Raw genomic sequence first — 20,559 nt, forward strand, 5'->3', positions numbered from 1 at the left:
TCATTTTCACAGGGTACTAGCCACATGTTCCTCCTCCTTCCACTATATTTTTGCTCTTTGATCACTGCATTTGCATGATTTGTGTTTATTTTTGTTTTGTCACGTCTTACAGAAAATAAAGGCAGAGCACTAGAAATTACCAGAAATTTACTTTTTTTTTTTTCCTCCCTCTTTCTGTTTTTCTGTCTTTCTTAATCTGGTGTGCCCTTGCACTTGTAACAGGTTCCTTATCTCTTTTGCTTGCTTATTTGCCATCTTCCAAAGCCTTGCTACTTTAAGGGCTTGTGAGCAAAGGAAATGTAGTTCAATGGGGCCCTCTCTTGGCCTAATATGGTAATTTACCTCTGTACAACTCTTAGCAGCACAGAACTATTTTTATGAATGAATTCAAGATCAGTTGCATAACTTGGATTTGTTTGGGACCAAAACTGTTGTCAGTGTCGCTAATGTTGCTCTTATCACTGTGGTTGCTGTCTAGCAGGTTGTTTATCTTTTGGTTATGCTTTTGGAGGCTGAAACCTAGGTGCTATGCAGAGGTGTGTATGTAGACCAGTTCAAATCTAACAAACCAATTGCTGCAAGACTGTGCTGGTTCTCTTTTTTTTTTTTTTAAAGACAACAAAATTTAATATCATACCATGTTTTACTGCAGGGCAAGTGTTCAGTAAAGGAGAAAAAAGAGTGGTTTGAAGACAAATATATGTCAGCAAAACTGGGAACATTGCTGAAAAGCAAAGATAAGATTATTCGTATCGCTAGTTTCACCTTTGGCTCAAGACTTTGAGTCATGTAAGGCTAATGTCAATCACTTTATTCCTACTAGGTGACACACCTAGTGGATGAATGAAAGGCTGTGGATGTTGTCCCCCTGGACTTCAGTAAAGCCTTTAACACTGCCTCCCACAATTCTCTTGGAGAAACTGGCTGCTTGTGGCTTGGATGGGTACAGTGTTTGCTGGTTTAAAAACTGGTTATATGGCTGGGCCCAGAGAGTGGTGGTGAATGGCATTACATCCAGTTGGCAGCTGGTCACTCATGGTGGTCCCCAGGGCTCAGTGTTGGGGCCAGCCCTGTTTAACATCTTCATCGATGACCTGGACCAGGGGATTGAGGACACCCTCAGTCAGTTCACAGATGACACCGAGTTGGGCAGGACCATTGATCTGCTGAGGGTAGAAAGGCTCTACAGAGGGATCCGGAGAGGCAGGAAAGCTGCCTAGCAGGAAAGAACCTGAGGTTGCTGGTTGACATCTGGCTGAACAAGAGCCAGTGTGTGCCCAGGTGACCAAAAAGCCAATGGCATCCTGGCCAGCAGGACCAGGGCAGTGATTGTCCCCCTGTACTCAGCACTGGTGAGGCCACATCTCGAGTGCTGTGCTCAGCTCTGGGCCCCTCCACAAGAAAGACACTGAGGTGCTGGAGCGCGTCCAGAGAAGGGCAAAGGGGCTGGGAAAGGGTCAGGAGTACAAGTCTGATGAGGAGCAGCTGAGGGAGCTGGAGTTGTTTAGTCTGGAGAAAAGGAGGCTCAGGAGGGACCTTATCACACTCTACAGCTGCCTGAAAGGAGGGTGTAGCCAGGTGAGGGTCGGCCTTTTCCTCTGGATAACAAGTGATAGGACCAGAGAAAATGGCCTGAATTTGCACCGGGGTAGGTTTAGATTGGGTATTAGGAAAAATTTCTTTGCTGAAAAGGGGGGGGTCAGGTATTAGAATGGGCTGCCCAGGGAAGTGGTTGAGTCACCACCCCTGAAGGTATTTAAAAGACCTGTTGGTGTGGCACTTAGGATTTAGTGGTGGACTTGGCAGTGCTGGATTAATGGTTGTATTCCAAGATGAGCTGGAATAAAAATTCAAAATACTGTGCTTACCATCTAGAACTGGAGGTTCTGTCCTAAAGCTCATGGTGCTGATGACATGTTTTCCTTTGAATAGGAGAAGCTGTGAGGATACTGCCTTTTTCCATCACCACTTTCCTGTGTTCTGTTCTTAGCCCTTGTGTCACAACCTCTTGCTGAAGGAGTGCCCCAGGTGGCCTTTCAGACTTCTGGTCACAACTTCCTTAGAAAAAGTCATCGGCAGGCTGGAGTGACAAGGTGCCTCCATGTAACCTGACTGCTCACACTGACATTTTGTCTTGATTTTGTCTGACAGCACAGTAATACAGCTACAACCTCCTGAAACGTTCTGAAAACCTTCTCTAGAGGAGACTCCACAATGTCCATTGACAGCTTCTTCCAGTGTTTTCCTTCTCTACTAATGAGCAAGTTTTTGTAGTTGTGCCTCAGATCATTGTAGATATTTAAAGCAATTTTTCCTCCTGCTTTTCCCAGTGAACAAGGAAAGAGCATTTACTGTCTCTCTTCAGAGGAGCTCCTTCTGCATCAGAAGACTGTTACAGAGTTATCCCATGGTGATCTCTTTCAGATTAATTAAGACCAGCTCCCTTGGCTTTTCAGCCAGTCTTATTTTCCAAACACCTGAGTACTTTGTGTTCTTTCAGACTTTCTCCTCTATCTAGATTTTTCTCACAGTGTGGCCCCAGTGCTGGGTCCAGCTCTTCATAGGAAAGCCTGTGCTCCCACCCTTTGCTTTTGACATCCTTAATAATAAGTCTCAGAAAGTGATTTGTGTGCTTTGTATTGGCATTGCAATTTGCAGCTCACTGTGGTCCCCAAATGCTATTCTTCCTCTACATATATATAATCTGTGCTTCCTAAAAATAGCACTTCCTCCTACTGTAGAAATGTTCTGAAATAGGTTCTTCAAGATTGCCTTTGGTTTTGATCTTGTCCTGTGAGTGATTACAGCCCCTTCTAGGTGTGTTTCACTGCCAAATTTTACAATAATGAAAATACTTGGTAGAACCAAGGCTAAGCCAAGTCCCTGCAGAAAGACCCATTAAATGCCCTCTCAGGACAGTAGCAAACTGTAGCAATGAAAACTTTTCTTGAGGATGACTTTATTTAGTCCCTTGTGAAGCCACTTTAGAGTAATTATGTCTGGAATGTGTCTCAGGAGTTTGATGGAATGTCCCAGGGGGCAGTGATGGAATCCTACTGAAGTGGAGGTGCTTCTTTACCTGCTCAGCCAGGTGTCTGTTGGAAGATGGTTAAATTTGCTTGATTTGCTATTTTGGCAAAACTCTGGGTAGATTTTGCTGTTTCGTTTTTAACATTTTTTTATTGTCATTTGTGTGTTTGCAAATTACCTGTTTGATGATTTGTTCCAGAATTATTTTAGGGTTTGAAATTAGGCAGACTCTCTGTCTGCCCCCAGCTTACTTCCAGGAGCCATGCCCTAAGTTATCCAGGTACCTTCTAGCTTAATGGGGTTGCTTTCCTAGCCTTTTTTTGCTGAAATGGATTGTGTTCTATACCTGATAAATATTCAGTCACTGGCACTTCTGGTGAAGGTTAATGCAAAAGAAGCAGGAACACTTTAGTCAGGCTATTTGGTTTCCTTCCTTGTGTGGTGCCTTATCTCTTCCATTGTTTGTTATCTTGTATTTTTAAGGTATTTGTAATTTTTTTTTCTGTTTTAGTCTCTTGCTAACTGAAGTTTCTTTAGCTCCTTGGCCTTTCTGATTTTCATGTGTGCTTTTTCTTTTCCTGTGTTGTTGCCCTTAGTCACATAATTGTGTTACCACTTTTTACCGTGATTATTTTCTAATTTTCCAGTTGTTAGAGAACTTTGTGAACAGCCATAATGGCCTGTGCTTTGTGCCTTTTCTCTGAGTGGAAATTGCTTTGGTTTGGATTTTTTCAGGTGGATTTTTCTTTTCTTTTGTTTTGTTTCTGGGGTTTTTTTGTTCTTTTTTTTTTTTTTTTAAGTCTGTTGTCCTTTCTCTACTGTTGTCACATCTTAGAAACAAAAACCCATTTCATGATCACTGTCACCCAGATTACCTTCCCCTTCCAGTTCTCAATCAATTCTTCTCTATTAGTCTAGATGAAATCTGTAATCAATGTTCCTGTCTATTTATAAAGCCAGGGGTGTTCAGCGCTTGTTGTGACTGCTGCAGGCAAGAGGTAATGTCTCAGCAACTCCCTACCCACGTCTGTTCTGCAGCATGAAAAAGTGCTGTAAAAGTCAAACCCAGGCATCCATTTCAAATACAGAGCACTGCTTAAATTTCAAGGGAAATGGGTAAATGCATTTCTGTTTGCAACTGTTTGCTTTCCAGATGATATCTCATACATCTTTGAAAAGCTCAAGGTGAAAACTCATGTCATCAGTTAACCGGATTTTCCTTAAGCGTTTCTACCTTGCAAGCACAGGAAGGACAAGAATATGGATGGTTTTTAAAAGAGCTTTACTCCTGCTCCAGCTTCTGGAGTACAAAGGAGAAAATGTGCATAAACACACTCACAAACACACACGCGTATGTGTGTGTATGCAGAATATCCAGGTTCCAGTTCCTCTTCCACAAGTCACTGTGTGCAAGACCACAGAACAGTATTTTTGGTCTCTATTTGATCCCTATTCTATATCATCCCTATTATATAATTGACTGTAGTTCTTGCATTTATTTGAGAGAAGCTGCCATGCTTACTGATATAGCAAGGATTTCAAAATCTCACAGGAGAAAGTATTACAACTCTGCAGGAAATGGTGTTACTCACCTGAGCACTGTAAAAGGGGTGATTATACTGTATGCTTTCACTTTGAGCACTTTTATCAATGTTCCTGACTTTTGGGTGTGTTTTTCTGTGCTCACAGTCATTTAAGGAGGTGAGAAGTCAATGTTTAAAGTCGTGTAAATGCTGAAATTTGTTTGAGGTTTGAACTTGAACTTCATTTTTTTTAGTAGCGGGGTTTAGCTTTGGCAGTGCTGAGCTGTCTCAATTCCCTTTGTAGCTGAGGATTGCTTTTGGTCCTTAACACATCTTGTGATTAAAATGCAAATTCTAGTCTCATAACTGGGTTTAAATGTCTGACAGAAAGCAGCAGAGTCCAGCAATGCTAAGCTGCATTGACACAATATGATCTAATAGAATATGTGTCAGCAAAATTGCCCAGATACCAAACTTTAAAAAAAAAAAAACCATTGGACTACTGTATATGTTTTTTTTTATTTCAAATTATCGACTTCAGCAACAATATTTAGTATGTATGAATCCTTCATGGCCATGCTGATCTGTTGGGTGCATAATATGTTCCACATCTCTTTTTATATGTATACACGGATAGATGGTAAATTGATTTGAATCTCAGTGTGTGTTTTTGCAAAATGTGCAGATTCCAGTTAGAGTAGATAATATATGCTCCCTACTTAGCTAAGAAGCAGTGAAATGTGTGTGCACTTAAAGGAAGTTGGGTGGGAGAGACAGTGTGTCTTGGGGGCCAGAAAAAGAGATAATGAAGGTATCAGTTTGTAAATCAGACTGTCTGTGTTTTGTAATACCATACCAGCTTTCTGGAAGACAAGGAAGGGGGTAGTGCAAACAAGGGACCTCACCCTTCCTAATGCCAGAGGCTTTGTACCCTCTGAAAGCAAGACTGGGGTTTTTCTGGGGGCTTTCTGGTAAATTAAAAAAAAAAACAAAAAACAACCAAATCTCTATTTTATTTGATTATTATAAATGCCTAGTCCCCTCTCTTTCCTGCGTGCAAACCATAATATGAAGATTGTATGATGGGGCCAGCAGTCAGGACTGCAGAGTATGGTTGTCCAGCAAATGGGACATTGGGGCTGAGTGGTCACATTATTAATTTACTTTTCTGTTTTCTGTTTCCTTCCTTCTGCTCCTCCTGCAACACTTCTGGCATTTCAGGTTTCTAAAGTCAACGGGGTCACTCGAATGTCATCTCCGAGTGCAAATGCAGCCAGTGCCAAAAAGATGAGAGAAGTCAGACCTTCACCGTCCAAAACTGTGAAGTACACTGCAACAGTGACAAAGGGAACTGTCACATACACCAAAGCCAAGAAAGAACTGGTCAAGGAAACCAAACTAAATCACCACAAACCCAGTTCACCTGTCAACCACACAATCTCAGGGAAAATAGAAAGTAGCAATGCAAAAACCCGCAAACAGGTGCTATCCCTTGGAGCATCCAAGTCTAACAATACCGCTGTTAATGGTGTAAAAGTCAATGGCAAGTTGAACCAAAAGACATGCACTAAGGAGGTGGGGAGACAGTTAAGGGAGGGGCTGCGCAATTCAAAGAGGAGGCTGGAAGAGACGAATCACATAGACAAAATACAGTCGCCCACCAAGAGAATGAAAGGGGCCGTCAACTTGGCAGAAGCTGCCAGCAAAAAGGCAGCAGTAGAAAAGCCTTTGCTGAATGGACACCTTAGAAAGGAAGTGCCAGAGAAGAGTTTGGAAAGAAATAGGCCGAAAAGAGCCACTGCTGGAAAGAGTACGCCAGGGAAACAAGCACATGGCAAAACTGAAAATGCCTCCTGTGAAAATCGTTCTACCTCTCAAGCGGAGTCCTTGCACAAGCCACAAGACTCAATGGGAAAGCACGAAAAGGGCAGTAGTAAGTCTGGGTGGGGGATGCTGGGGGAGATTCCCATCCTAAGGCCCTCCCCCAAGGAATTTCATGACCCACTGATATACATTGAGTCAGTCCGAGCTCAGGTAGAGAAGTATGGGATGTGCAGGGTGATTCCTCCTCCAGACTGGAGACCTGAGTGCAAGCTAAACGATGAAATGCGGTTTGTGACACAGATTCAGCACATACACAAGCTAGGCAGGCGCTGGGGACCCAACGTGCAGCGGCTGGCCTGTATCAAGAAGCACCTCAAATCTCAGGGCATTACCATGGATGAACTCCCACTCATAGGTAAGGGCTGTGATTCCCTGGCAATTTGCCGCTGCTTGTAAGTGTCCGTATCCGACTTTATGCTCCGTTTGCCTTTGTGCTTAACCAGACCCCTGTTCAATTCATACTGCAGAGCTCTGGATCTCTCTCTTTTTCCATTGGCCAGGCACTATGCAGGTAGGTTGTTGGAGAGCTTTCCAGGGTGACGTTATATTGCCACTTTCCTCCCTATCTGACCCAGGGGAAAAAAAAAATCCTATGTGGAACCTCGGTCTGCAGATTTCAGAATCTTGTTCTTTCCCTGCTGTTTATTTTTGTGGGTAGTACAACTATGGATATTGATAGCCTTGTTTTAAAGGTTGTCTCAGAATATTTTCAGACCTTTCCAAAGATGTCTTCCGAACAGGTTGCAATGCTGCCAGGCTTTAATACATTTTCAGCCGCGCCCCTCCCCTTCCCCCCCCCCCCTCTTTCTTTAAAAACATTTAACCAAAGGGGAAAGAAAATATCTCAGAACTGACTTGTGTTTGGGTACTCAGACACTTAAAATCACAAATTTGCAGTGACCTGCTGACATTTAACAACCATTAAGTGTCAAGAATAGGCAGTAAAATGTAGTTGATTGCGAAATGGAGGTTTCATTATTTCTCCCAGCAGGTGTCTGCCAGGGCTAATGCCTGAGTGAGAATCACTTATTTAACAGAATTCTTGGTTTATGGTCTGCTGTCACATATGACACGTGACAAAAATGTGACAATAGTTTGTAAAAACATGACAACAGCAGCATACAAATGAACTATTGAATGAGCTACCTCCATCTCTACTGCCTTTGCAGCCACCGCATAGTAAGAAACCTGTGTTTTTAATTTTTGTTAGTTCTCCCCTTTGTTTTTGAGGTGTTTTGAGTCAAGAGCTCACAGGACCTGCATGTTGCAACTTGAGGCTAGAGTTTTGCCTTTGAGGCATTACCCAACACGAGGCAGCTCTCGGCGCTGGTTGGATTAAAGGACACGCTTTTCTGTTTAAACAATTCACAACACTTCCTTGCCCCCGCCTCCTCCTTTTTAAGCTTTATTTTATATTACATATGGTTAGTGAGGGAAAATGCATAAAAGCGCACAAAATTATTGCAGACTTTATGGTGAACTGATGCAGGGCACAGCAGAGAAATAACAAAATTTTAAGAAGGAGGAACGAGGAGTTAGCGCTTTGTTGTTGTAGCTGTGCAAAAACATTCAAGGAAATCTGAAAATTAAAATCACTCAAGCAGCAATAAGTGAACATTTTGTATGCCTAATGTATGCAATGGTTGTATGCTAATAGAAAAGAATAATGAATTACATTTACATTGGCAAGAGAGAGAAGAAAATGTGCAAGACAGCTCGATTAGTGCTCCTGGAACAATGTTAACTTTTTAATGAAATACCTTAACTCGGCATTAAGATGGCATTACTGTTAATTATTTGTATTATTTAAGCACCTAAGAGCCTAATGAATAGGCAAGGATTCTATTCTGCTGGGTGCCATATAACCAGAGCAAACAGTGGTCTCTTACAAATTTGCATCCTATGTATCCCTTCTCCAGTTAATTTCCTGCCTATCCGGTGTTTGAAATCAAAAACAAAATGGAGAAAAGAAGCTGGAGATCATCAATGCACAAAGAGGAAAAATCTGTTGGTTCTAGCAGGAAACATATAAAATAATCTGTGGTGATAAATGCACGCTTATTTAAGTAGACATGCATACACAGCCCTTCACTCAGGGCCAAATCACATTTCTATTGAAGTAAGTGGGACTTTTGCCAATGGCTTGTGTAGTGCCAGCATTTGGTATTAAATGCATACCTGAAGATTTAAGATTCTCTTTTTTAAAATGAGCTTGCTCACTAAGCAATTTAAAAGTAGGGAAATTAAGGCAATTAAAAAAAAAACCCCGAAGTTAGACACTGCTTCTGCATAATGTGCCAGATCTCCTATTTAAGCCATTTTGCTATTGGTGCTTTTAAAGAGGTTAGAACTCCTTTTTTGTTGTTGTTTTTGAGGTTTTTTTCCTTCCTTTTTTTTCTTTCAGTCTTTCAAGGAAAGTTTAAGCAGCAAGCTTAGGTCGATCCTGGAAAACATCAGTCTGAGATATAAATGCTTCCGAAAGTTATGACTGTGTGAAATGGAATTATAATTGAGAGCATTTTGCAAACCTTAGCTGTAGGCTCTGGTTGAATGAAGTGCTACTCGAGTTCCAATATTGCAGAGTGATTATGAGTGAGTGATCATTCCATGATGCGGGAGAAAATTGAATTTTCAACAGTGCTGAAACTAGGACCTTAAACTGGGTGTGTGCTGTTTGTCCTACTGGAGAACACATATAAGGGTAAATCTGGGCCACACTTCTTTCCAAGTTAGGAGTATGTTACCCAACTTTATGTAGATTGCTGAATCTGTTGGTGTGGAAAGTCATCTTGAGTTACACCTTCAGCTTATTTGTGACCTGCACATAGTAACCACTGACCAAAAATGTAACCGAAGCCATCTTGAAATTACATTTATATTATGTTATGTATGGAAGAGTAAAGAGGAAAGAAAGAAAGAAAACTTTCCAAACTCATTTTGGTTTTTTCCCAATGGTTTTTACTTTTTCTCAGCTTCAAGACCTTTTTATAATCTCCCCCAACCCATTCCCAAATGTACTAAACAGGATAAATCTGCCTGCCTCATGGTTCTGCCTCCACCCTTACCAAATTCTACCCAAAGCCTTATGCTTGATTTTGTCTGCAGCCAAACACCTTTGCCTTGTGCTGTGTGGGCAGTATAAATGTGAGCAACCTCTGGTCCTACTCTGCCTCGGTCGCAACTGTTGTCCCAAAATGTTGCATGCAGGTTTACACTGCTGAGCCTTCCCTCCTCAGTGGTTTGGTGCAAGTGGTGGAAGAGGGGAAAGCAGAGGGAAGAAGGAAAACTGGAATCAGCAATGAAGCATCTGAGATGCAGCACAGGGTAGTTTGGAAAAAGTAATACTGCTTGCGCTAGCAGGCAGGATGATTTGACTTAAGATGATGTAGGTGTGCATCCTACAGTAAACATTTACCATAATGCTGCTGCTTGCCCTGCTCTTTTGCAATAGCATTTCTGAGTGCTCTGAAATGGCTGTGGCATAATGGTTCTTTACTTTTCTCAAAGAAAAAGGCAAAAGGAGACAGCGTGGCAGCAGAGATGTTGATGCTGGTTTTGTATTAATTCTCTTTTTTCCCTGAACAGTGCCCTGTTGAATTGTAGGTGGTCTTTGGGCCATTTCTTCACTCTTTCCACTGATGATTTATTTCTGTGCTTTGAGAGTATTTATGATGTGTCTTTTATTGTTCCTCATCCATTTGGCTGCTTTTTATGCTGCAGTTTGTATAATCCTTTTTTTTTTTTTTTTTGACTGGAGTGTGAAATGTGCTAGTCATCTTAAAGCATACAAAACCAGAATGGAGTATAAAATATGGATGGCTTCAGACTGGAAGAATAATGTGTCTGGAACTTTCTGTGCAGTTGCTGGCTCCAGCCCCAAACAACCCTGCCTCCCTTTGGTTTTTATATGAACTTTATTACCTGTAGTGAAATTAATAATGTTACTGTGCTCCTTTTAAATACTAACTTCATTCAAGGTGTTGTGCAGATATTAGGTAATTGATATTTCACCTCCAGAAAGGATAGGTATTTTGTCTTTCTGATTGTCAGTACCCCAACTTGACACTGGTTTTGTTTATATCTGGTATGAACCAAATGTGGGACTGGTATTGGGTGAGGCGTGTGGGCTTTTACAGAGCTGGGCAACTCTCATCTCCCCAGCCACTGGGTAATGACCAGGGCACAGATGCGTGTCAAGGAGGTAGCTTGGAGTGCTCTGAGGAGAGAAGGGAATGAAACTCAAGGAGGAGAGCAAACTGAATCGTAGGGAAGGCTGTTGCAAGTAGCAGAATACGGCCTGTGAATGAATTAAGCTGGCAAAACAGTGGTGTGTGCCTCTGTTTAGAGGGAGACATACAAGAGAGCGACAATTCTGCTCTGGTGCCCAGGTGCCTGGAGCTGTCATGTCCCCTGTGTGCCCAGCCTGGTAGCACATTTGACATGAGCTGCCCACAGCATTCCTAATCTACTCCTGTGTTTCCCTTTCCTTTCTTCTGCTGCCTGGCACACGTGAACCCCAGGAGGCTGCGAGCTCGACCTGGCCTGCTTCGTCCAGCTGATCAACGAGATGGGGGGGATGCAGCAAGTGACTGACCTCAAGAAATGGAACAAGCTGGCAGACATGCTGCGCATCCCCAAAACTGCACAGGACAGGCTGGGCAAGCTGCAAGAAGCCTACTGCCAGTACTTGCTCTCCTACGACTCCCTCTCCCCCGAGGAGCACAAGAAACTGGAGAAGGAGGTCTTGCTGGAAAAGGAAATCCTGGAGAAGAGGAAAGGACCTTTGGAGGGACATTCAGAGAATGCCTACAAGTTCCATTCCTTGCCCCGGTTTGAGCCCAAAAATGGACTCATCAATGGCGTGGTTCACAAAAATGGCTTCCGCAACAAGTTAAAAGAGGTCGATGTCCCACTGAAGACAGGCAGGCGGCGGCTCTTTGCTCAGGAAAAGGAGACCACGAAGGAGGACGAGGAGGAGGAGGAGGGAGTCCTTAGCGACTTACACAAGTGTATATACAAGGTAATGAGGCTGGCACTGCCCGGTCTGTTTTGCAGAGCCAATGATGCTGTTGTGTGGGTGGCGTCCAGATGAACACCCAGCTGTCTGAGGGGAGCTGCTGGGCTGCAGTGGCATCCCCAAGGCAGCAGTTATCATGGTTATTATGGCCGGGCAGTCTGGTGGCTTTATCTGATCTGCCTGGCTCTTGTGGGATGTCTGGAAAAGCTGGGAGGCATTATTGTCATAACAAGATGCACTGGGCTCTGCCCCCCCCTTCACCTCCTTGTGAGAGGTTCCCTGAGTATCTCTGCCCAATTATCCTTGCAGACACAGATTTTATTTTCATTTTCTAGCGACATTTAAAGTAATGTTCTGCTTTCTCATTCCTGCTTCTTGCAAATCTCTTGTTGAGTGAAGTAGTGCTGCGCATCAAAATTAACATCACTAGAAATACTACTACATTTAGAAAGGGCAAATTGAAATGCAAACAATATTTTCATCCACAATGCCAGACTTTGCTCAGCACTAACAGTCACATGGACACTTAGTCCTGCACATATCAAGTACATCCATTTACAAAGGAATGCTGACTCTTTCACTGTATTTTATTTGGCAGTCTCCTGCTCTGGAGCAGGACTTGGCACTGCAACTCACAGTGCAATTTTGAGTTGTGTTGAATGGCGTAGCCGTGCTCGGAGAGAAATATAGCATTGAGTGTCCGTGCCCAGTAAAGGAATATGGTGTTCTTCCCCTTCCAATCTTGCTTCCATCACCAGGAAATTAAGCCAGATAGGCCAAAATGACTTATTGTTAAGCTATTTAGGGACTGCATGAGCTCACGACTTGGGCTTTGAAAGCTTGCTTCAGTTTTCTTTTGCAGCCTGTTATGATTTGTCAGCCCCAAAATTGTTTTTCTTGGGGACTCTGGCCTCAATCCCACCTTTGAAAAGCAACCTCTTTGCCATGCTGCCATGGAGAGAGGCTTGTCTAATGACAGCAGCTTTTGTAAATAGTGAAGTGGCATTTCTGTCCTTAATATCCTGTGCTCAGTGATGGTTAAATGAAAAACTTGATACACCTTACCCTGACTGCTGCATGAACAACCTCAAACTTAGTGGGGGAATGCCTTTTTCTTTTTTTCCAGTGCAAGTCCCACTTTAAAGTTCAGTAGATACAAAGTCACTCAGGAAACAAGACTGGGATTTGTGAGAAGTATCCCAATCTGACTTAGAAAATAAAAAAAAAACAAGCAATCAAAGTGTAGCTGGTATAACCAGTCTGAGTCTGCTGAGTACCAGGCCTTTACCCCAAAAGACTGAGAACTCCCAGAATTTCTGCTCTGTCCCCAAAAAAGCACTGGCAGTATTGGCAGCATCAGACCCTGTCTGAGTCTGACAATACCAGGTAGAAATACTTTTGTCCTGAGCACAGAGGCTGTTAGAGAGGAGCATCACTGAGCCCATGGGCCAGGGCTCTCCCCGCCCACCAAAGCAGCTGCAGTATATGGAGCCACTCAGAAAATGCTTTGGGTTGCCCACTGTGGTACCAGCAGCTTCTTGGACACTGGGGCTTGCCTGTGTCGATCCCAGCTCATGTTCTCTGTAGGGCAGAGACTGGGAACTGCTGTCACAGGTGATGGACTGGGGATAAGGCAGGGGTAAGCAAATCTCTGGTGGATTCTGGAGAGATCCCTGCCATGGAATGCACTGTGGGATGCCTGGTCCGCCTGAGTGCAGAGAGAGGAATGAAGCTGCATTTTCACAGCACTCAGGGGAAAGCCCTGTAGGAGGACTGATGCATTAATAGTGGTTATGTCACTTAGAGCAAGCCTCAAGACACAGAAATTATGCCTCAAGCTTGATGCACCAGAGTAGCCCACAAAATGTAAAATTGCTGTATTTCATCACTAGGCTTAAAAGACTGAGGAAGGTGGTGCTGGTGCCAGTTGTAAGCAGAGGGTGCTTCATGGCATTTAATGAAACAAGCCTTTTAATCCTGTGTGTGTGGATGGGGGAGTGTTCTTCAGCTAGTAACATGTTCCTGAGAAAATTCAAAATTTGATTACCAGAACCTGCCCTCATGTTACAGTTTCCACAGATGATGGGATTGTAATGGTTCCTTTCTAAAGCACACTGCTAATTCTAATTAAAAATAAAAAACACATTAAAAAAAAAAAAAAACCAACAAAAAAAAACCACCAAAAAACTCATGTATGTGAAAAATTCCCAGGTCAATATCTCGAAGGCTGGAGGGAGCACATCATAATCACATGGCTGTAGTCCAGTTTAGGCCATAAAGTCTGTTCTTCAGACTACGAAGAGGCCATACATTTAGGGTTTCTCTCAGTAATTGCTGCAGTCAGCACATGCTTGAGCTGTTTTTAGCAAGAGACATCCAGTCTTCCAGGAGCAGTTACTGCCATATCACATGTCAAGGTTAGAGTAAATCTCCCCTGTGTTCAGCTGACCCTCTGCCAGGACTCCCAAATTGTTTTCAGTGTCTCTCCTTCCCAGGCTGTGAGGCCTGCTGTGCTTTTAAGTGTGTGCTGCAGGCTGCTGTGCTTGCTTGCTTTGCTCCTAAATAAGTGGCTTTTCTACCTGACGATTAAAATGTCATTTATAAGTGTGTGAAGTAAACTGCTGACATCAGAGAAGGATCTGATGCAAGATTTTCACTCTTCTTTGCCCAGTTTTAGCTCTGAAAATATTTTAAAAATCTGTGCTGGTGCTGACTGAAAGCAGCATTTGTTTCCATACAGAACAAACTGAAGGCTTATTAGAAGTCCCATTAGAGGAACACACAGAAGAAATCACAGTGCAAGTTTTGCCAGCCCTCCCATAAAACCATCATGGAAATCCTATGCTGAGCTTTCTTCAGGCAGGGACTTGGCATTTTCATACTCCACTTAATAGGAGCCACTCCTTCCTACCTGTGACTATTGTGAAATCTCTGGTTTGAGTTCATATTTATGTTTGCTTTAAATGTCTTAACACTCATAGTGTTGCAGTGTCCTTCTCTCAGCCTTGGTGGTGGTGGTGATGCTCTCCCTGGGTTGGCTCTCATGGCCCCTGCATCAGACATGAGAAGAATCGGGGGAGGAAGTAGGAATTTCTTTTCTTACACGTTCCTCTCTTCTTGTCACAGCAACAGAGACTCTCCTTTGTAGCTTGAAGCTCCCAGGACAGTTGTTGAACTGCTGAGATATTTATTTCTCAGGGTGTTGCAAAGGGTGTGTTGCTCCTCAGCAATTCATTTTGTATTCTGGTTAGAATGCTCCATTACAGCATTTTCAATTATTTTCTGTGTTGGCATCAGAAAATGTTACGGGATCCCTCAGATTAAAGGAAACAAACAAACTGCACAAACAGACAACAAAATCCCCTCAGCCATTCAATTTGGTTTTCAGTTTTTAGGAGACTAAAAAGATACCAAACTCTTGGCAGAGGAGGAAATGGGTAGATGCAATTTTAAAGGGTTAAACTGTTCTGGTTTTCCACTTTCTCTTTTCTTGCTTGCTATATATTTCTATTTTCTTTCTTGTATATCTGAAAAATGGAAAGGCATGGTTAATCTTGGAAGATGAGGCCTTATTTTTGTTTCTCTGCATAAGATGAGAGGAAGAGGCAACTAACTGAAAGGAGGCAGCTGCTGCAGTGTTGGTTTGCACGCGGTGGAGGCAGTGCCCAAGCGCGGTGACTTGGTGCGGGGCCTGTGCTTTACGAGAGGTTTTGTTGTAAAAGGCTGCCTCAATAAACCATTCACGAGGGCATTAAAAGATGAAGGAAATTGCTTATTGGATCACAGAGAATCCAGCTCTGAAGTTTATGGGAATCAGAGTGCCCCAGGCCCTGGGCATTTCACAAACTTTTTTTGCTAAAGCTAATTATGCAGCATTCAATTTAAAAAGTGACAACGTTGCAACCGTATGAGCATGGCGGAGTGATAGACTTGGCCTCTGGGGGAAAGCTGCTTTTATAGTTCTTTCAAGTTTACTCTTGGACATAGTTATTAAATAAATTAAACACCAAAAAAAGGCTGAGGTGCTTTGGCGCAGATCTGTCTCATAATTGAAAAACTAGAAAGGTAATAGTCCAAATAATAAAAATCATTTATGTAGAGTTTTTAAGTCTGTGGTTGCTCAGATGAGCCGTCAGGGGGCACAGCAGGAAGGAGCAGTGGATCTGGTGAGGGAGCAAAGACATTTTGTACTCCACGTTTGCAGGGCGCTGCTGGTCTCTGCCTGCAGCAGTGCCCTCAGACCTCGTGTGGTGCCTGCCAGCTCTCGTGGCACTCAGCTTCCCAGCGTCTTCCTTCTGCCCTGGAGCAGAGGAGGCAACAGAGGTGTTCCTGTCTGGGCACACCAGGATGTCAGGGCTGAAAGGAGCAAGTGGGGTGGGTTCTCATGCTCTTTCCTCCAAAGCCATCTGCTTCCCAGCTTCTGGTGGTGTAGGTGTGCAGGAAGGTGGGTGTCTGGAAAGTTCGGGGTAGCTCAAGCAGAAAACCAAGTCAGATCCTCTTCTTGTACAGCTCCTGCAGCAGTGCCAAGAAAGAATGCACTCATTCAGCAATTTTACTGTGTTTTATTTTTCTGAACCTTGTAATAGCAGGTTCTTTGGCATTTGAACTGCTTCTGTTGAATTGAGCATAACTAGTTTTTGAAAGCAGGTGATTACAGTAGTGCTGGCAAACTCTGCTTTTTGTGTCCCTATTCCACCATATACAGCATTTGATGCTGAGCATTTCTGTGAATTTTCTAAGTATTTTTCACCTGCTGCTTGTACATAAAGAGCATGGCCACATGGTCCCTGGATAATGTATTGGATTTCATTGGCTGCCCACTGCATTCCTTGCAACCTGTCATAGGAAGCTGGGCCATGTCCATCCTCTGTATTTATCAAACGCTGAGCGTTGTGCTGGACAAAGCAGTGCTCTTTCTGGGAACATTCAGTTGGCCTTTTTACATGGTGGGTTGGTGAGTTCATGCAATTGAATTTCTGTATCTTCTGGGGTATTTTCTCTCAGCAACAAAATGAGCTTTAGACCCATATCTCTTCTGGAGACATTGTCCTCTTTCCCTCTGTTGTCATCTGGGATTGAGCCTGTAAGGAAAAGAATGAGGACATGGTGGGGGGATGTAGGTCTGTTTTTTCATTTTCACTTTTAATTTTATTGTATTTTTCCACAGGGTAGGTCTGTTTCGTTAACAACCTTCTACCGAACAGCAAGAAATATCATGAATATGTGCTTCACAAAGGAGCCTACAGTAGCTGAAGTAGAGGTGAGGCCAGCTCAAGGCATGGTAAAAGTTTTTATTTCAGGGCACTGAGTATGGGGATTCAGGATAGTTGACTTTCAAGCATTTCTGTAATCAGTTTAAGGCTGTCTCGTTTGGAATTAAAAAAAAAAAGTTAAATAGACATGGTGATGATTCTTCCTTTTTAAAAATTTTTTTAACATTTTTAATAAAGGTGTTGATGAACTGAGGAAGAGAAAGAATTCTTAATCTGACATATGCTGAAACACAGAAACCAAGAGGATCTAAATTTTGCCTTCCTAATTTATTGTTACTTTTAATTATTTATATTCTTAGTTTTAAGCAATATTTTGTGTTGAATTGCATTGAGGTCATGAAAGCCTTGTAAATTTCTGGAGTTTATATTTTAATGAGAGATACCTTGTTCAGCGAATAAAAAAATGCACTACTGCTTTCTCTTACCACAGCAAGAATACTGGCGGATAGTGGAACAGAAAGATTGCCATGTAGCAGTGCATTGTGGAAAAGTAGATACCAACACCCACGGGAGTGGTTTTCCTGTGGGAAAATCTGAACCATTTTCAAGGTAAGATCCCCAAACCCACCTTCTTTGTTGCCTCACTCCTGAGCAGAGCCCAGCAGGGCAGCTTGGCACTGGGAGTGTTGGCACTGGGAATGTGCACTGACACTGTCTGCCTCTGTGTCACCCCTCCAACAGGCATGGGTGGAACCTCACAGTCCTTCCTAATAATACAGGATCCATCCTGCGACATCTTGGTGCTGTGCCTGGTAAGCAAGTCCCTTCTTGGTGTTTCAGCTGGTGCAAGTGTGCTCTGAATGTGGTGCTGTGGGCACCAAAGGCTTCACCCTCTTTCTGGTCCCCTGTTCCCCAGCTGACTGAGCAGATGTGCAATTGTATGTAGCAGGTGTTATTTAAAGGGGTGAAGGCAGCCATGCAGATAAAGGATTAGTGAATAGTTGAGACTGTATTCCTGGGAGGAAGCAGTTGTACCTGCAGTATCCCTGGCTGTTCTTGCCAGGGTATCATGTTCTTTTGTGTCAGGACAGAGCTGTGCAACTTCCATACTTGCAAAATGTAGTCTGCAGCACTGGGAAAAGCAGCACACACATTTTCTAAATGAATTGTCACAAGCTCTCCAGCTGCATATACACCATTGCAATTTACTGGTAAGAAACATGGAAAGCACAGTGGAATCTCCTGTTGAGCCTGAACAAACCAGTGGGAAACAGGATACCTGTTAAAAAATTACATGTATGCCTGACAACATGAAGCAACCTCCTCTGATCAATGGCAATGAGCTTCAGTTACAGGTATTTGTAAATTCTCCAAAGAATATCAATTTTGTACAGCAATTGGAAAACAAATATGTTCAAGGGCACTGCAGTTGACCAGTAGATATTTTCTTAGTGGAAAACACTGACTTTGTTTAATTACTCCCTGTGAATTATTCGCACTGATAGGAAGACTTAAAACTTGAAGGGTCAGCTTACAGGGAGTATAAGATTTTTGACTTAAATGTCCTCTCAAACTGTCTTTTACTGAACAAACTGAAGTTACTCAAAACTCATTTTTCCATCTCTTTGTTTTAGGAGTGACAATTCCTTGGCTAAATATTGGCATGGTCTTTTCTACCTCATGCTGGTCTCGAGACCAAAATCACCTTCCATACATTGACTACTTACACACTGGTGCTGATTGCATTTGGTAGGTATTCCCATGGTTTGTTTTCTTCACGTTCCCTGCGGTGGCTGCCTGTAGGCTGGTATTAGTAGCAGCTTGTGTAGTACTTCTACATGAGGGGATCTCACCTAGAAGGTCCAGTGTGTGTGTGTGTGGTGCCAGTTTTAATGGGAAAATGTGGTATAAACTTAGGAGATGAAAACCTGTTTCTTGGAGGATAAGTTTCACTTGGCCTTCCATGGTCTGTTCTGGTGTCTTGATGTGGACATCACCAGTCAGCTGCTGTCATATTTTGTAGACACATCATGCAAATACACTCAGCAGTCAGCTTATGAATGGTTTTGAACGTGGTGAATCCTACCTGAATTCAGTGTATATGTGCTCCTGCAGACGATGATGATTTCGTTTGCACTGCGAGAAAGCAGATGTTGCTGGCAGGTCATGTGCCTTTCTGCCAGGCTCCTGTGATACTGGTGTTACTACCAGTGAGGCATCATCAGTAGGAACAATGAATGATAAGCTATGTGATTGTGTCTTGATCAGAGAAAATGCAATAAATAGAACAGAAGAGTTACTGAAATAATGTCCCCTCCTTGCAATGGTGAGATTCTGGTTCCCTTTAACCAGTTCCAGTGGTTCCCTTCTTGAGCTCGGATCTCTCTGAGCCTTTGACTGCTCATGTGGTGTGACAGGAGGAGGTCTGCAAGGCCACCTTTACACCCAGAAGTTCCCATGGTGGCAGTGGCATCATGAACTGCTCTTTATGAACATGCAAAGTGTGTTCTCACACATTTCTCAGATGCTGCTGAGGTCAGGGGTGCTGATCCAGCTGTCACTGGGAAAGCACATGGCCCAACAAAAAGGATTTGAGATCTGGAGAAAACCATTAAAGCAGAATCTCCTCTCTCTAAATGTGTTCAGTTGAAGAAATGGTCTGTATGTGATCATTTCAAGGGTTAAAGGTAACTGCTGGATTATGCTGCAGACCTGAGAGTTTGTCAGTTTCTGTCATGGGCATTTCATGGCTCTTCTCCCTGTTCTGTGAATCAGGAATCCGTAATCTTTTATAATAATATACTATCAGGACAAATTGCTGAGCAAGCTGTGTTGTCCTCAACCTTAGGTGAGTCTGTTTCTGTCTATGACATTGATCTAGTCTTAAATTACAGTAGATTCCAAACAGAAGGCATTCAAGAATCCCCTAATTAAGTTCTGAGGCCACTCTTCGTACTGTGTGTGTCAAAAGATGTGACTCTAGGATTGAACAGGCTTGAATGCAGACAGCTCAAATTTTAGGAAAGGCTAATATTCCTGTTTTTCCAATCCAAGAAGAATAAAAGTAAAGAAGCCATTTGCTTTTTCTTGTTGGACTTACACAGATGAGTACATAGCTTAAGGCATGTTTGTGATGATTGCGTTAATGAAACAGGGATAATAGGCAGGAGTAACTCATAAGAAGGAAGTGAAACTCCTTTGTCTGTTGAAGCTATTCTTTAGCAAGGCTGCCAGCCTGAAGTGTCAGGCTAGTATTCATTAGCTCATTACAACTTTTAATAGTGCAATAAAGCACCCAACTGTGTTAGGAGAAGATGAATTTAATATCTGCAGGTCTGGTGTAGTACCTGGAGTAGCCCTGACAGCGTTGCCTTCAGTTGCTGCTTTGGTGACAACAAAGCAGCCACTGGGCTCCACACCTCTCCTCTCTCTTGCCAAGTCCATCCACCACCCAGAAATCTTCTCCTCCAAGGACAGATCCCTGTGGTGCTCAAATCATTTCACTTACTGCAGATTGCTCAGCTCACTTTCTAATCTCTCAGGTTTTACTTCCTGGAGATTAAACAGGGGAGAACTCAATTTGCATGCAGGGCAGAGGTCATTTACCTAACCTTTTTATTTTGGAGGGATCCTCAGTGCCCATTAAAAGAGAGAAGGAAATCATCTTCTGCCCAAGACACTCAGAAGTCTATACTGGCTGCTAACTTCCCATTTTTATAGGTACATCAGGAATTGCAGATGAGTGCATTTGCAGCATACACCAGTTGAAAAGGATCTCATTCCCCTCAGTCCTGCTCCAGTATTCAGATACTTCCATGCACTGCCCCTCCTCTTCACACGTCCTTCCCAAGCATTTTCCTGTGCGTGTCTTGTGAGGGATTGCATGCTTGAG

General features: G+C 43.0%; 1 protein-coding gene across 1 annotated transcript in view; it reads left to right on the plus strand.

Moving 5' to 3' along the window:
- The window catches only part of JARID2 (jumonji and AT-rich interaction domain containing 2), a 213,626-nt gene that overhangs the window by 178,246 nt on the left and 14,821 nt on the right, over nucleotides 1–20,559 (plus strand). The window contains exons 7-12 of the mRNA XM_010402890.4: nucleotides 5,775–6,792; nucleotides 10,958–11,457; nucleotides 16,622–16,714; nucleotides 17,158–17,276; nucleotides 17,409–17,479; nucleotides 18,302–18,416. Of these exons, the coding sequence (XP_010401192.2) occupies nucleotides 5,775–6,792; nucleotides 10,958–11,457; nucleotides 16,622–16,714; nucleotides 17,158–17,276; nucleotides 17,409–17,479; nucleotides 18,302–18,416 (1,916 nt within the window). The remainder of the gene's footprint in view (nucleotides 1–5,774; nucleotides 6,793–10,957; nucleotides 11,458–16,621; nucleotides 16,715–17,157; nucleotides 17,277–17,408; nucleotides 17,480–18,301; nucleotides 18,417–20,559) is intronic.

This window comes from Corvus cornix, chromosome 2, assembly GCF_000738735.6.
Source record: "Corvus cornix cornix isolate S_Up_H32 chromosome 2, ASM73873v5, whole genome shotgun sequence".
Classification (NCBI taxonomy): Eukaryota; Metazoa; Chordata; class Aves; order Passeriformes; family Corvidae; genus Corvus; species Corvus cornix.